The 16,424-nt window shown below is 34.4% G+C and overlaps 3 protein-coding genes, 1 long non-coding RNA gene and 2 other non-coding genes across 8 annotated transcripts; 1 reads left to right on the top strand and 5 right to left on the bottom strand.

Moving 5' to 3' along the window:
- Trnas-uga lies at nt 1-82 on the bottom strand. The gene has a single exon. It is a non-coding gene; the product is annotated as a tRNA-Ser (tRNA).
- A 218-nt stretch (nt 83-300) lies between these two features.
- Trnas-cga lies at nt 301-400 on the bottom strand. Its single transcript is given in 2 exon segments — nt 301-345; nt 364-400. It is a non-coding gene; the product is annotated as a tRNA-Ser (tRNA).
- A 452-nt stretch (nt 401-852) lies between these two features.
- Nucleotides 853-1,962, bottom strand: LOC116337199. Its single transcript, XR_004200790.1, has 3 exons — nt 1,503-1,962; nt 1,211-1,440; nt 853-994 (listed from the first exon to the last, which is right to left on the bottom strand). It is a non-coding gene; the product is annotated as an uncharacterized LOC116337199 (long non-coding RNA).
- A 4,330-nt stretch (nt 1,963-6,292) lies between these two features.
- Nucleotides 6,293-7,426, bottom strand: LOC116337230 (dorsal-ventral patterning tolloid-like protein 1). The gene has a single exon (XM_031761626.1). It carries the CDS (start codon nt 7,424-7,426, stop codon nt 6,293-6,295), a length of 1,134 nt encoding a protein of 377 aa, XP_031617486.1.
- A 907-nt stretch (nt 7,427-8,333) lies between these two features.
- LOC116337070 (bifunctional methylenetetrahydrofolate dehydrogenase/cyclohydrolase, mitochondrial) lies at nt 8,334-13,460 on the bottom strand. Of its 3 annotated transcripts, XM_031761370.1 has the most exons (6): nt 13,267-13,456; nt 9,919-10,295; nt 9,601-9,775; nt 9,124-9,506; nt 8,800-9,035; nt 8,334-8,719 (listed from the first exon to the last, which is right to left on the bottom strand). In XM_031761370.1, exons 1-6 carry the CDS (start codon nt 13,300-13,302, stop codon nt 8,574-8,576), a joined length of 1,353 nt encoding a protein of 450 aa, XP_031617230.1. In that variant the 5' UTR covers nt 13,303-13,456; the 3' UTR covers nt 8,334-8,573. The 3 variants fall into 3 exon arrangements, with proteins under 3 accessions (XP_031617230.1, XP_031617232.1, XP_031617231.1); XM_031761372.1 differs by lacking the exon at nt 9,919-10,295 and having other exon boundaries at nt 13,267-13,460; XM_031761371.1 differs by lacking the exons at nt 9,919-10,295; nt 13,267-13,456 and adding an exon at nt 12,579-12,695.
- Nucleotides 13,461-14,206: 746 nt separating this feature from the next.
- Nucleotides 14,207-15,869, top strand: LOC116337167 (levanase-like). Its single transcript, XM_031761537.1, has one exon. The coding sequence runs from the start codon at nt 14,248-14,250 to the stop codon at nt 15,787-15,789; it is 1,542 nt and encodes a 513-aa protein (XP_031617397.1). The 5' UTR covers nt 14,207-14,247; the 3' UTR covers nt 15,790-15,869.
- The last annotated feature ends 555 nt before the right edge of the window (nt 15,870-16,424 follow it).

Here is a 16,424-nt window from a genome sequence, read left to right on the forward strand (position 1 = left end):
CGCTGCGAACAGGATTTGAACCTGTGCGGGCAGAGCCCAATGGATTTCAAGTCCATCTCCTTAACCACTCGGACATCGCAGCTCTGTAGTTTTACTTGGAATATTGTTTTATTTTCTGATGTTTTTTGGATTTTAATCATATTTTTACATAACCAATAATAAGTTTTGGTTTAGAAAAAATGTTTTAATTGAAGAAAAAATCGTAAATAAATCAACGCTACTTCATTCAAAAGAATAATCACGTACTTCATTCAAAAGAAAGGTTACATTTTTCTATACATTTCTCCAAAAAAAAGAATTCGCTGCGAACAGGATTTGAACCTGTGCGGGCAGAGCCCAATGGATTTCAAGAATTTGAATTTATTCGAGTCCATCTCCTTAACCACTCGGACATCGCAGCTCTTGATAGACGATATCTCAAAATGGAAAACCTTCTTTCTCATTTGCATCAGTTTCGAAAACGACAACAAAATCAACATTGGTTAAATTCGCTTGGATTTGTTGTTATGGTTTGTGAAATTAGTTTCGTTTTCTAACTCAATAAAAAATATTTAAGGCGAGTCATTTGTTCATAAATTTTCAGGCATTCACAATGTTGTAAGACAAACAAACACAATTCGGTTTTATATTAAATTAAATGAGAATTTTTCAAAAATTATGGAATTTAGCTACAGAGTGAGATATAAACAATAGATCTTTTGTTTATGTATAACAAACCAACATTATAAACAGATATTGAAAGGCATAATTGCAATATAATTTTTTAAATTTATGTCAAACGTATTTATTTTGAATGGATAAATTGAAGCAGTTTTCAAAACTGAAAACAACACTTTTATTCGTTTTTTCGTCAGAAAATATTTTGAGAGCAAGTCATTATGAATGAGGGAATTATGTTCTTTGAAGGAACAATTTCAAATTGAAGTTCTTTCACTGATGGAGTTCACATCACATGGACTTTTTAAGGATCTCTTTACAAAGTCATGGCCTGCTGCTACTCAATGAACAATTTGTAATACAAATTCACCCATTACCAGGCACAAATTCACGGTAAAATTTGGACCCGAATTAGTGGGTAGTTTCAGTTATTTTTACGGTTGCCATAGCGTAACATTCAGGCGTGAATACATGGAAAAGAGAAACGACAATCATTAGTATCAATTGAATTGTATATGAAATATCATTTTTTTAAATTAAAAACTTTACTCACCTACGGACTCCTTCCCTCCATACTACCGTTGTACTGTTCTTATGAACGCACAACAAGGCCACAAGATTTGTGTAACACAAATGGTGTCAAGCCTACCTAAGCTAACTAATCGTTATATTATTTGTTTTATTTGATAATTTATGGATTCAATGCTGCTGCTTGTCAGTTGACATTGTTTGGTGGTCTTCTCAACGAATCAGGCACTAGTACGCCAAACACCCGACAAAGTTCTGTGTAATTAGAAGCAAAAACATTAAACAATGAATAGACTCTATTTTCAATTGATTCATACCTTTGAGCATAATACATTTAGCAGCAACAATATCGCGGTGCCAAACAACGGTCTGTGGAGCAGCAACATCACCCTGAACATTTAATGGCCAATTTTTGTAGGTAACATTAACCTTTGACATTAAACGCCCAATCCGAAGTATTCTCGCCACATCCTGAAAATTGCCATTGCGAATTCGAAGCTTAATTTCCTTTCGTCCCTTTCTTTCCTTTAGCCGTTGCTACAATTATATCTGGTAGACTATCCAAGTCAGTATAATACACTTTTCGAAGAGTGTACACACTCTTCTCACACTCTTCGTATAGTTTTATTCGACTCCCTTCTCACACTCTTCTCATATAATAAATTTTTCCACTGATGGATAGTTTTCGATTTTATTTACTTTTGACATTTTGAAAAAAATGAACGTATACAAAAAAAAATGAATTAGCTGTTGCAACAGCAATTGTTGTTCTGTTGTATTTTGACACAACTGACGAATGCTATAAACGTCAAAAACGTTCAAATATCAAAATACAAACATTACTTCCACTGGAATGCAATGACAGCAGTGATAGCATTACCAATACCATTACACACTCTCTTCTCACTCAATATACAGTCTGTTCCATAGTAGAGGCCGGTTGATTTAACCACAAAAAGTTTCAAATATCTTGAAAATATTTTTGGTGTCGCCAGATGGCACTCTAAGCTAATGCGCCAATTAACATTGACAGTTCTCAAATCACTACAGTGTTTGTTGTGCAACGAAAATATGGATTCGGAATATTTTCATAAGCGTTTTGAAGCGGTGTTTTTGCATTTACATCCAAAAGGACCAAGAATGTCAATCGCATCAATTGCTAAATACATTAAAAAGTCAGAACGGTTCGTCAAGCACTGGATTGACCATTATAACAGTGAAAGAAATGTGAACGATCAGCCCAATGTGAAGCCAAACCGAGCCACCTCGCCAAAGCAAGATAAACGGATAGTCAAGTTGTTCGATGAAAATCCAGGTATGACGTTGCGCCAAGGCGTTAAAAGGCTACGGCGTCTTAAAATAGACGTCTCGAAGACCACGCTCAAAAGAAGATTGGATGTTGCCGGTGTTCATTATCGCAGTACAGTGAAGAAATCACTTTCGACAGAAAACCAGAAGAAAAACGCATTGACTGCGCAAACCAAAATTCAACAAGAGATTGGATCGAAGTTATATACACTGACGAGTCATTCTTTTGGCTGGTGAATAGCACTACCCATGCCTAGTCTAGAGCCGAAAAGAGAGTGGTCGTTCGCACTGTAAAGCATCCGAAAAAGGTGCATGTTTATGGTTGCTTCTGTGAAGCTGGTTTTGGAAAGTTGACCCTATTCACACACAGTAAGAAAATATCAGCCGACGCTATACGCAAAACCGACTGGTACGTGCGCTCATACGTTTTTACATCTTTTACATCTAGTGACCATACGATTTTTCGACTGATTCGTTACTCTTTGTGCGTATCTTTGCACAGTCGAAAAATCGTATGGTAATAGATGTAAAAGATGTAAAAACGTATAAGCGCACGTACCAGTCGGTTTTGCGTATAGCGTCGGCTGATATTTTCTTTCTGTGCAGGCATTCTAAACGCCATGAGGATGAACCAACTTTATTCGTCGACACTGTTACCCACTGCCAAGAAGTTCTATAGATTCGAATTGGCTTCTATTAGAAGACAACGATCCAAAACACAAAAGTCGTCTCTGCACCGCTTGGAAAGAGGAAAATGGGATAAAACAAATGATCTGGCCACCACAGTCACCCGATTGCAATCCGATCGAAAATGTTTGGGCTATTATTAAGGCAAGGCTTCGTGGTAAATCACACCACAATTTGAAGTAGCTCAGTGCGTTCATACAACGGCAGGGGAAGGGTTTTCAACGTGAATATGCTGAAAATTTGAGCAAAAGTATGCCGAAAAGATTTGCCCGTGTGATCGAAAAGGATGGTGAATGGATTAAATATTGATTATTGGCGCCGTAGCTTAGAACTCGAATAAAATGAATATAAAATAATTTTGTAAAACTTTTGAGTTTTAATATGAAAAATCAACCGGCCTCTACTATGGAACAGACTGTAAGTGTAAAACCCATCATTGCGCTGAGTCTACTTGCCACGCCCTCTAGCCATGTTCGTGCAAAAGCATCGTCGCAAATAACCTTTACGACTCCGCTAGTGTGAAAGGTTTTGTAGCCCGGAAGCTTTACGCTGAGTATGCCAGCATCCATGTCCTCGAACATCAGGTCATTTAGGAATGTGAATTTCTTCCGTGTTTTCTGGTATACCAGTCCTCGTCGATTTTTCCAATTCGAGCTCTAATTTTTTCATTTCGAACTCTAATTTTTTCTCCTTGTCTTCGATTTCACCAATTTTTTTTTTTATTTGTGTCAATTTTCAGTTCTGGACCACGAATAGCTTCATTGGCATCATACTGCAAATAAGTTAATTCGCCCTTCAATTTGTTCAGTTTGTCTGCATGTTTTTTCACAATTGCTTGTATTTTTTCCTTTCGTCGTTTAGAAGATTCAACTCTAGGGGACATTCATACTAGAAAAACTAGTGAAACTAGCAGCAATTAGCAGCGACTAGCAAGCACTAGCGTATTATAGTCCAAAGCAAATAGTAAGCGATTAGCGAATACGTAAATAAAACTAGCTTACTAGAGTTGCTACGAATATCCCCTAGATTCAACTGTATCTCCTTGTTTTCTGATTCGAACTTGGAGATACTCCAATGAATCGCGGTTGGACATTTTTACATAAATTTATAAAAAATTAACAAATGAAAACAAATGAATATATGAATATAACGAAAACGAGTGGCAAAGTCAAACATACAACGCTGACATTGCAAGAAATGGTTTAGTTAACCGATGCAATTATTTTCAGACGACTTGAATCATGCAACTTTATTTATTAGCATTGCAGATTTGGTTAAATTGAAAACAAAAAAAATGGTATATATGTGGGCGAAAAATATACTTTTTGATTTTTCTTGCTTTTTCGATTGGAAAATCGCAAAAATAACGAAATTTGAAGAAGTGCACCGCAAGCGGGCCGTATTATGAAGAGACAAAATGCGAACACCGCTGATCAGCGCCATCATAGACTTTACATGGCACGGGGACATTTGAAACGAAAGAGGAGAAAAAACAACAACAATAACACCACTACACAGAACTGTTGACCAGTGAGATACGTATAAGAGGGGAATGAAAGAATGAAGAGAGCGTATATGTGTATGCGTGTATCAGCACGCACAGATGTACAGCTCTGTGCGACCGTGCAATTTTTGTTGTTTTTTGCTCTTTTTCATTTCAATGCTTCAGAAATAAATTGAGTTTTTCGATCTAATTCTAACTAATGTCAGATGGCGCTTATCAGCGGCGTTTCGCAACAAAAAGTCTCCGAACTCATATATGTGTCATCCGCTTGGTGCACCGTAAAGGTAGGATCCTTTAATTTCTGGTGAAACAATTTCTACTTAGAAATTTAGAAAAAAATTCTGTTGCTAGAAACAGATTCCGAATTAATTCCTAGGATTTATTTTTACAATTATACATTTTTAGTGAAATTAATTTCTGTGTAAATAATTTTTATATAAAAATTTCTAGAAATTAATTCTTAGAATTTATTTTTAAAAATGTTTAAATTTGTTTTTAAAATTGTCGCAAAACAATAATTTTAATACGTATGCGCATATTTTACACATAACATATGTCCCACTGAAATTTGCACAAATTCATAAGCATGTCATTTGAACAACAAACACACAATATTAATTACCGCTATAGCGACTGAGTCCGGTAGTCCAGCAATCGGTTTCGCTTTGCAACCGTAGCACACTTTGAATCGATGGGGTTTTGTGTTCGCTGGAAATCGTTCTTGGCAATTCGCGCATGTTTGTGATGTTCCCCATTCATCTTCCATTTTCACCACCAACCGGCTAAGCCTATGAAGAGACAGAATGCGTAATCTCCTCATTTATGCCATCTTGTTTTCCATAGTTGAACTCAATTTTGTTGCACTGCATTGAATCGAAAAAAAGAAAGAAAACAACAACAGTAACATGGCTACATAGATCTGTTGACTAGTGAGATACGTATAACAATGGAATGAAAGAATGAAGGAAGCGTATATGTGTATGTATGCATCAGCATGCATAGATGTACAGCTCTGTGTGGCCGTACTATTGTTGTTGTTTTTTCTCTTTTTCATTTCAATGCTGCAGAATTAAATTCAGTTTTCCGATCTAATTCCGACTAATGTGAGGTGGCGCTGATCAGCTGCGTTCGCATAAAAAAGTTCCCAATCTCATATACGCCAACCCCGCTTGTTCACCACTGAATGGCCAAGTTTCTTGACGCTCACCAAAAATTTCCGAGATCCTGGACATCTTTTCCATCTCTTCAAACCAAATGGCCGATTGGGTGGCATCTCCGATGCACCAAATATAATTATTGACGGCTCGTTGTTGGTCACTGTCACGGCGATGTTATCATTTACTTGGTTCGACTTCATGTAATGATCAAAATCCAGTCGTGAATATTTGCGCGTTGCATATGCTGACATTCCTTTTCGTAGCATTTTGATGCGATACTCAATGTATCATTTCCATGTTGAATAGAACGCGGTGATAGTGGACCGAATGGGTATGTCTTCAGATGATTCTTTTCCTCGATATCAAACCATCCCGCCAATTTTTTCGCCTCTTTTTCTCTTTGTTTCTGCCGAGTTTATCGAGTTTGTTTTGTATACAAATTGTGATGATCTTAATCATGAAAAGTTTCATAGTTCGCAGCAAAACCACGATGTTCATGTTCTGTTTGATTTGAAACATATATGATGAACATGTGATTTTCACTTGAAGCAATATGTCCTGGGATTTCAGCACCACAGAAACGAGCTAAAAGCGGCGACTTATGCCAATAACCGTCATAAATTTCTAAATAATCGTTTAGGCAATTACTTGAGTCGAATGTATCTAAATCAGTAATATCAAGTAGAATCCGTTCTCCTTTAATGGCTTTAATTCGCCATTCACAATAGTATTTGCGATTTATTGAATTATTATTGTAGTATTGGGGCGAAGTGAATGCACCTGTTTTATCCGAATATGTTTTTCCGCATTCAGGGCATTTATACAATTTCTTCGTTTTCCTGATGTCAATTGCACTCAATCGTTCATTTCGACCCATTTTCGGCACAATGCCATTTTTCCTTTCCTTCGGCTGAACGGTAAATGTTTCAATATACTCATGCATTATCGAGTCAAAATCGTATGGTTCGCCAAGCGTATCGAACTCACCTGGTGACAATTTTTTGGAAGGACTGTCGAAAAAAAGACTAAGAAAAAGATCTTCGTAGGAAGGTTCATCTTCTATGATTTCAATATACTCATCACGATCAGGCCGTTGAAATTCATGATGAAATCCAATTACATGCCCTATCTCATGAATAATACCACCAACGCCACCGCAATTGGTGACCCCTACAACTTGACGATCACCTATATTGCCAATATCTGAACAACAAGTACATTCTAAAATTTTTGTAAATCGTATGTAGTCCAAATTCTCAATTTGATGTCTTTCAACAAAAATGATACATGTAAGAACTTCCCAATGCTTCATTGCCGCCTTGATGTCGTCAATTTGATTGAAATCAAATCCAGCTGTCATGTCGATCTCGTATGGGATAACGCCAAATTTCCATAACTTTTTCTTATTCATTATCGTCCGCTTCGAACGCACATTTTCGACTTGTGGTGTTTGAACACTTCCTACAGATGATTCGTCCATTTTGTCGCCTTCAATCAGCACATACGATGCGTTCTCCTGCATCAACACTCCAAAAAACACAATCAGAACACATTTTACCCAAAAACTATTATAAACTTGTGACATTTTGTTGAACCAACACAGAACTTCTTTGATGTATCTTACACGTATGCTAAGTTTGAACTGATTTTGTTCATGTAAAATTTATCTATTTATACTGGTGCAGTTAAGAATTAAAATTGCTTTTGCTTAAATTGTAAGAATCAATTAATATTGATTTACCTAGGAAAATAGTTTAAACTTGTAGAAAAGATGTCCTTAATTTAAGCCTGCCAGATCGCCCGGATTTTCTAGGCCAAACCCGGATGAAAAATCTCCCGGAGATTGAATCATATACACACTTAATTAGTCTTTGTTTGTATTTTTTATTATTATTGAACTCTGAACAGTTGAAAAGATACATCATCAAGTGTAATAAACAGGTCTATTCTTTTGAAAATTATTATTAATAAGTATTCTTGAAAATTCATTGGAACCAACCGATTTCCACACATTTTTTCAGTTTTTACCTGCGATCGCCTGTACTTTGGCCCAAATGCAATCGCATCACATTATGAAAACAACTATGCAAGACACCATGGTGTCATTATGAAATATTCCCAATAAATTTGGCAGTTTTTTTTCACTTTTATGGCGCCAGAAATGTTAAATTGCATGTGTGTGTGTATTTAATGGGGGAGCCTTATTGGGGCCCTGAACAAAAGTTATATATATGTTTGTTCAGTGATTTTAGACAAAACCAGAAAAGATAGAGAGTTCGGGTTTTCGGCATTCGATAGGGCATGAAAAAACCTCCAGACGTATTTTTTATTTTCCCCATAAGTGCTCCCCATTTAATTTTTTCATTCATGGACCCTTTTTTTGGATTCCACTTTGAAAAATATTTCGATTCCACTCACCACTTATTGAGTGGATAACGAATGGATTCGGGTGGAATTACGTTTTTCTGCAACTAGATACAAAAGCAAGTGCATTTTGTAAGATTTATTCGGATTTATTTCATGTCAATTCAAGTAAATCGTTTTTATTTTTAAAAAAATACATACAAATGTAATGGAGATAGTTGACCTAAATGCTAAAATACTTTTGTTCACTTGAAAAAAGTGAGTTAAAGTTTCAATAAATTTACAATGCTCAGCATGTTTTTGAAATTATTAATTCTAACGCTATTGTGATATAAACAATAAAAAATTTATCATCTTGAATCGGGCACTTATTTTTCAGCGTGTCCATTTCGACTTTCGCGTAGTTTCGCTAGATTTTTTGCAGCAACAAATGTGTTACGCATCAACATGGTAACTGTCATCGGACCAACACCTCCCGGAACTGGTGTTATGTGGCCAGCCACTTTGCTTACTCCTGTAATTAGAAAATAGAGATATAATAACACGGGAATATTTCAATAAAAATCTAAAATCCAAAAGGCATCAAAATGTTACCTTCAAAATCGACATCACCGACAAGTTTTGATTTGCCAGTTGTTGGGTCTATGACACGTGTAATGCCAACGTCAATAACAGCAGCTCCCTCCTTCACCATATCGGCTGTAATGAGATTTGGAACACCAGTGGCCGAAACAATGATATCAGCGTGACGACAAAATACTTTCAATTGTTCTGGTGGTGTGAATCGATGGCACATTGTCACTGTGGCATCCATTGCTGCGGTTTCATTTCTTTAATTAAAATTATAATAAAAAGAAATTCAGGGAATTACTCAAATAAATTTATTTAAAAAATTTATCGACTAAATTGTACTCATACCTTCCATCCGCATGTAACAACATGAATATCGGCAATCCAACATTCTTTGAACGACCAACAACAACCGCATTTTTGCCAAATGTGTCAATGTTTGATCGTTTAATCAGCTCTTGTACACCCAATGCAGTGCATGGAATCAATGAATTTATGTCCAAACACAAACGGCCAACATTTTTCTCATTGAAACCGTCAACATCTTTGTTACAACAAACGGCATCACAAATTACACGCTCGTTGATGTGGGTTGGCAACGGTAATTGCACCAAAATACCATCGACATGATCATCTTCGTTCAATGCGGTAATCAAGTTCAACAGTTCTGCTTCAGTGATTGTAGAAGGAAAACGTTTTGTCTCACTCGTAATGCCCACCTCAGCTGCAGCCTATTAGTAAATAATGAATATATCAATTTGATTAATTTGTGTGAAGCACAGAATAAATGACAATTTTCAATATTAAATTCACTGAATAACAAACCTTAATCTTATTGTTGACATACGTATGACTGGCTGGATCGTCACCAATCAAAACAGCTGTTAGATGTGGTGCTCGGTGGCCTTCATTTTCCCATTCGATGATGTGTTGTTTGAGCTCCTGTCTGATTTCTTTTGCAATCTCCACGCCACTGATTAATTTTGCCATTTTTGTTTTACTGTAAAATGTAAATTTAACACAAAATCAAATACGAACATTTTCTATTGAAAAAAATTGCAAATATTTTTATTTTTTTTTCAATAACTCAATTGAAGCCAAAAATTGAATCACACCACTCGATAGCCAATTCATATCAATTACCTGCTGCCATTGCTGTATGAAATTTTTTGATCTAAAATCAATTCGCTTTTATTTTCGATTAATTTATTTCCGTTGACTAAATCTTTCATTTTGCTATAAATTGATCGCTTTAAAGCACTAAATTTAAAAATATGACTATTCCTCGAACGCAATAAATTATTATAATTGGAAGACAAATTGTGGAAAAGTCGCTTGTACTGTTTTAAGTAAAATTGTTCTTTGGTGTGTTTTTCGATGAATTGTGAATTGATTTTATTTAGTTGATCCTCGTTTAGTAGCGATGTCGACGACTGGAGACGTTCGAATAGACTGATAATATTCGTATTGGTGGCTGTGCTTTTTACTCTCTGCTCGTGCCGTACGCTCACCACAATTGACTATTTAAATGTGGCAAAATTCAACGAATGTAGCACATTTGCGGTGAGATGCAAGGAAGATAACCCAGACAATCCATGAATTAACGCAAAATCAATGAGGAAAGAATATAAAAGATTACAAACAACGTCACATAAATCAAATCACAAATAAGAATGTTAAGTCGTCATGTTGTTATTTTTTTTTTTTTGCTATTTCGGACAATATAATTCGTCAATCAATCGGCCAATTTCTTCGTCTAAGTGTGCCTCGTGTTAGTTTCAAACACGTTTTTGTCGATTTTTATATCAAATTTGATGAAACCGAACGAATTACCATGACACATATGAACAGAAATTCGTTTCGAAAAAAGTCAGTCATGGAAAACTTATGAGAAAAATTTACAAGAAAAATTATTTTCGAGACATTATATGTCGATTAAAAATTAGGTTACAATTACCTCCAGTGAATGGAATTTTTTTTAATGACTATCAATAAATCAATCAATCAAAATGGAGCAAAAACATGAATGGAAAATTCTTTTTATTTTATTTTTCAAAATTGAAAAAAATTGAACCGTTTTAAAATGAAAATTCAAAATTGAATAGAGATCAATAATATTTCTGGCGAATCCAATATTATTGTTGGCTTAAAATTTCATGTGATTTATTACATCACATGAACGAACCAATTATCGTCATTTTTCCTTCAAACAAATAATTGATTTGTTGAGCACAACAATAACATCAATAATGGTGCACAAGTCATCAAAGGTTAGATTTATTTTATTTTTAAAATAAAGTAAAAACAAAATCTGTGGAAAATATTGCTGAATGATTGATAACACGTCTGAATCTCGAGTCAATGCACATGCTACAATACACTTATCGCTGGACTGGGGGTATTTTGAATTATTCGACGGTACGATGTAATAGACCGTGAATAATGAATATTTAAACAGACGTTTCAAACAATCAGATGGAAATGTCAACAAAAGACATCATGTGAATTTTACCAGTTCGATAAAATGTTCAATTACCAGTTCGATATTGTTATATCATCTACAATGGGATTATTAAAAAACAAAAACGGCTTTGATTAAAATCATCTTTGCGTGTGAGCTGACGATAATAGAAAATATGTAAACACACAATCGCTAAATGTTATCAAGAGCTCGTGAAATTGAATAAATATTATTCAAATTTATGTATTTCATTTGCATTCTTTAAACCGTTTCCAATTGTGTCGACAATTCTACTTGAAATTGTTTTTATTATTGCTCTCAACTCAATGATGCGTTATCAAAACAAGAAAAAAATCAAACGTCAATCCAAATGAGCCTTGCTGGTGAGCATTCCATGTGAAAATATTGTTTAATTTAGGTACATCGTATCATGGTGTGATTGCTCCAAATCAATTCTCTCTCTTACGATATTTGCTTCTATATTTACATCTACTACATGTTTTGAATAAAATTCCGTGGACGAAATGACGCAAGAGATAATTCAAACGATGCAGAAAAAAAAAGTCGCAATATTGCCCCCCATCGAATACATTTTGGGATCGTGAACAAATTTCTATCGCAAAATTAATGATTACTTGATTTTGTAGTGCTAACAAGTGTTGCGTTATAACGACATTCTTTTTGCTTTGATTTGCATTTGCTTCGGCTGATATTTTCCATGAAACAAAAAAAATTGATAACACAATTTAAAACGTTCGTCTGATGATTCGATTTTTATGATTTGCATTTGCTTTCTCTATCTTAGAAACAAAATATTTGTCTTTCATGGCGTTCATTCTAAAAGACACTGGACTACGGTAATTAATGTCAAGAAAAGTAGATCTTTGAACTCAAAACGGCGACGTTCAGTTGTTGTAAAGAAAAATTTCGGTATTAAAAACTACGTTACATTTCCGATAGGCAACCTAATTAAAATTTACACATTTTTTGTTGTTTTCGCCACTAAATCCAGTGACCATTGGCCTTTCTGTAACATATTGAATATTAATTAAATTGAACGAACATCAAATCGCGATTACTATATCTGAGTATTGTCTTCAGTTTACGCACGTGTCGTAAAACCCGGCTCTTGGTAACAAATATGCCAAAACCAAGTATCAGCATTGTCAAGTTTCCAACACAAAACTCAATATTGCATGGTGTGGACGATGCGGAAATGTGAATTAATCAAATATAATGTTACCAACAAAAAATTGTTTGATTTCATAAAAAATTGGCTTCAATTCATTGCAGCGAAATTACTTTTGAATGCAAAAATTCAAGTGGCACTTCATTCACTCACCGTAGAATTCAATTCACACAATATGTCACATATAAAACACGATACCGATATATTTTATCGTCACGATGTAAGCAAGCTATCGCAACACACTGAAAAGTGATGTCAGAATAAATCAAAGTTTAGCGAAAAAACTGATCAAATAGCAGACATAGGCACAAAATGCACACCAGTTTTAGTGAATATCATTCAAACAACAATACCTAACAAGTGTTTGTTTTCGATGATTTGTGCCGCTGAGAGTGTATGTGTTTTCACACAAGCTGGACATGCGAGCACGTTTCAGCTATTGTTTTGGATACGAAATGGATAAATTAAGCATACATAGCATAAGAATGAGATAGAATATACATGAAATTTACGCATTACATTGACAAAAACGTGTTAACGAATAGTACTGTAATATTACAGTATTCGCATATTTCACCACTTTGAGTGGAATGTTTCGCTTATGATTTACATTTATCTATTTCAAATCCATTTCATTTTATAATTGTTTCTTTTCTAAAGATTGAGCACTATGCATGTTGTTCATTTTGATTAATTCGCCATTTGAGCGATAGATGGCATTTTAAATCCATTCATATATGGCACATAGTCAAGGTCAGAATGTAAATAATGTCATATGCGGTCTTTTCTCTTGTATTTTACTGAGTCAGTCGTCACTTTGTTTTATAAAAAAAACTCCTACCTTTTGCAATCCACTCAACCAATGCAATCGATTCATGGTTTTTCGGCATTAAATAAAACTGTATTCTTTAAAAAAAAATCGATTCGATGTTTATGTTTTGTAAATAGTTGTCTCACGTTATCGTATGTCAATCAAAATTATACAATCGGACCAAATGAATGCTATCATGTACAAAAGTTAAATTAGATCACAGTATTCAAATGCATCATTTCGATGAAATATCGAAAATATTATCTTTTATGTTAAATGCAATGGATGTATAAATACACGAATACAACTTGAAACACAGATGACATTTGACAGTTATTTGGTTTGTTTCAATTTGCGGATAAAGAAACTGTCATTTTGTGTAACATTCACAATGAAGCTTTTGACATTCACAACCGTGTAGAATTGAAATATGAATATGGTTGTTACGAAGTGGATTTTCGAGTGAATAATGTCTTCGAACATAAATAACTCTCTATTTTGGATATGCATGGTGGTATTAATAATTTAAAGAAAAAAACTGTTTTTGGGATGGATTTTTCTTTAAAATGAAAATACCAAAAATACTTTATAATAAATGGTTTTGAGGAGGAGCGTTGATGATATAGTTAAACCAAAAACATTATATATTCATAGTAAATGTCGGCGTTTGCTTGATAGAAGTATGTTATAATAACCATAGTTCCAATTTATTCCCGAAAGTTCGGTTTACATGCGAGACAGGTGGCTTGCGTAATTTTTTATCTTATTCATCTTATGCGTCTTTCATTTTTATTATATGCTTGCTAACTATGATAAGACTTTTGGCATCGACATGGCCGCAACCGGAGAAAACTGCTGCGAAGCAGTTAAAATGCTATAAACCAATAAATCTATCCTCAAAAGTAAACAAAATTAAAGAATATAAACCGAACATTCGGCAAAATATTTATCAGTTCATTTTCGTGTTAAGTTGATTGCAAAACAAGAAATAATTGAAAAAAAAAATCGAAAATGTTGAATTCACTTGTTTTCTGCATTATTTTTTTGGTGGCTGTAAATGGACAAAATTACGATGAACAATATCGTCTTCAAGTACATTATTCTGTCAAATCGGCCTGGTCAAACGATCCGAATGGTTTGATTTACGCTGGTGGATATTATCATCTATTTTATCAATTTTATCCAAATGACATTGTATGGGGTCCTATGCACTGGGGTCATGCTCGATCAAAAGATTTAATTCATTGGGAGAATATGCCAATAGCATTGGAACCCTACGACAAATGGATGATATTTAGTGGATGTTGCGTTATTGATAAAAGTAATGTTGCTGGATTTTTATCAGATAGAAGCAACAACACTGATCAAACAGAAGATACACTGATTGCAATATTCACACTAAAAGAATTAAACGGAACCGAACAATCAGAAGGAATGGCCTATTCATTCGACGCAGGAACAACATGGACACAATATGTTAACAATCCAATCATTCGAATTCCTGGAATTGTTGATTTTCGTGATCCGATGGTTTTTCAACGTAATGGCCAGTTTTACATGACCTTAGATCTAGGTGATCGAATCCGTTTTTACTCTAGTACCGATCTCAAAACATGGAAAGACGAATTTGATTTTGGTGTGAACCCGGACGAGGGCGATAAATCTGGTGTATGGGAATGTCCATCAATGGTAACATTGAAAGATGAACAAGGAAACGAACATGATGTATTGATTGTTTCTGTACTTGCACCTGAAGGATGTTTTGCTCAATATTTCGTAGGAAAGTTTACTGAAAGTCATTTCAATAGCTACAATCAATCAAAAGTGGCGTTACTTGACAATGGTTTTGATAACTATGCAAGTGTTCCTTATATTAATGATCCACTCGGCCGAATTATACTAATTGGCTGGATGTCAAATTGGTTGTATTCAGACAAGATACCAACATCAACGTGGCGTGGACAGTATACGATTCCACGTGAATTAACGCTTAAGACAATTCATGGACAAATTTATCTTGTTCAACAGCCGATTCGCGAGCTCAATAATTTAATTGATCCATTAAGAACTTGGTCATTGTCAAAACCAATGAAAGTAAGTGGCTTCAAAACTATTGATTTAACCGAAGAAATTCCATTTGTATTAGCATCAGCGTATATACTAGATTTTGAATACGACATTGGAAATGTCACGCAGGGAAATTTGAGTATAAGATTCAGCAATAGTTTTGATGAATTCATAGCGTTCCGTTACGATTTTAGTGACAATTCAATTGAATTCGACCGTACAAACTCTGGAAATTTTTCATTTAGTTCAAAATTGGTCAAAAAGGAACCACGAATTAGCAACAGCAATATATTTAGTGGAAAGGTGATTTTGGATACATCGTCTGTTGAAAAATTTGTGGACGGCGGTTTAAATGTATTTACTAATCTAGTTTTTCCGGCTGAGCCATACAATAAAATTCAATTATTCACCGCATTCGAGAATGCCGAGGAATCAGTTACCGTTTCAAAGTTAAACGTTACGTGTTTAAACAGTATTTGGAAATAAAATCAACTGAATTGTTTTCTTACGTCAAAATATGGAACTGATTAAAAGCTTTACTAAATGCGGACTTTTAATCCTATCAGAACAATACAGTAAAAAAAACAATAAAAATTAGTCTTCACTGCAAACATTTCAAATGAAATTCTGTCAACTTATGTTAATTGTAAATAAATTGAGCTGAAAAATGTACATATTGAATATTTAAAAAAATGTCTTCTTTTTTAAATAAACATTCACATAATTATATTTTAGCAAAGTAATGAGTAATTATTTGAATTAGGCAAAAAATATAATTATTTCAGAGTTTTTTCTACTTGAATGATGTCCATTGCATTGTTCTTAACACGTGCCATTTAAAACGTTTGATAACTGCTAATCTTGTTTAATATTTCAATTTACTCACATTTTGCTACCACTTATCGGCTATTATGAACGTATTTTTTATTACTGTTGATAACGCTTTGAATTTTTGACATTTTTAGATTATAAAAATTTATGTGATAATAAACAAAATTCGGCTTTTATAAATTTGCCAGCTGCTCTCGCTTCGCATGTCGCGATATGAACACACAATGAATTTTATAGGTGCAGATATGGATACTCATTTTCATTTGAAAACAAAGTAATAATAATCAGTT

The sequence above is a fragment of the Contarinia nasturtii genome, unplaced genomic scaffold (assembly GCF_009176525.2).
Source record: "Contarinia nasturtii isolate CC-2019 unplaced genomic scaffold, AAFC_CNas_1.1 Cnas_scaffold_220, whole genome shotgun sequence".
NCBI classification, from domain to species: Eukaryota; Metazoa; Arthropoda; class Insecta; order Diptera; family Cecidomyiidae; genus Contarinia; species Contarinia nasturtii.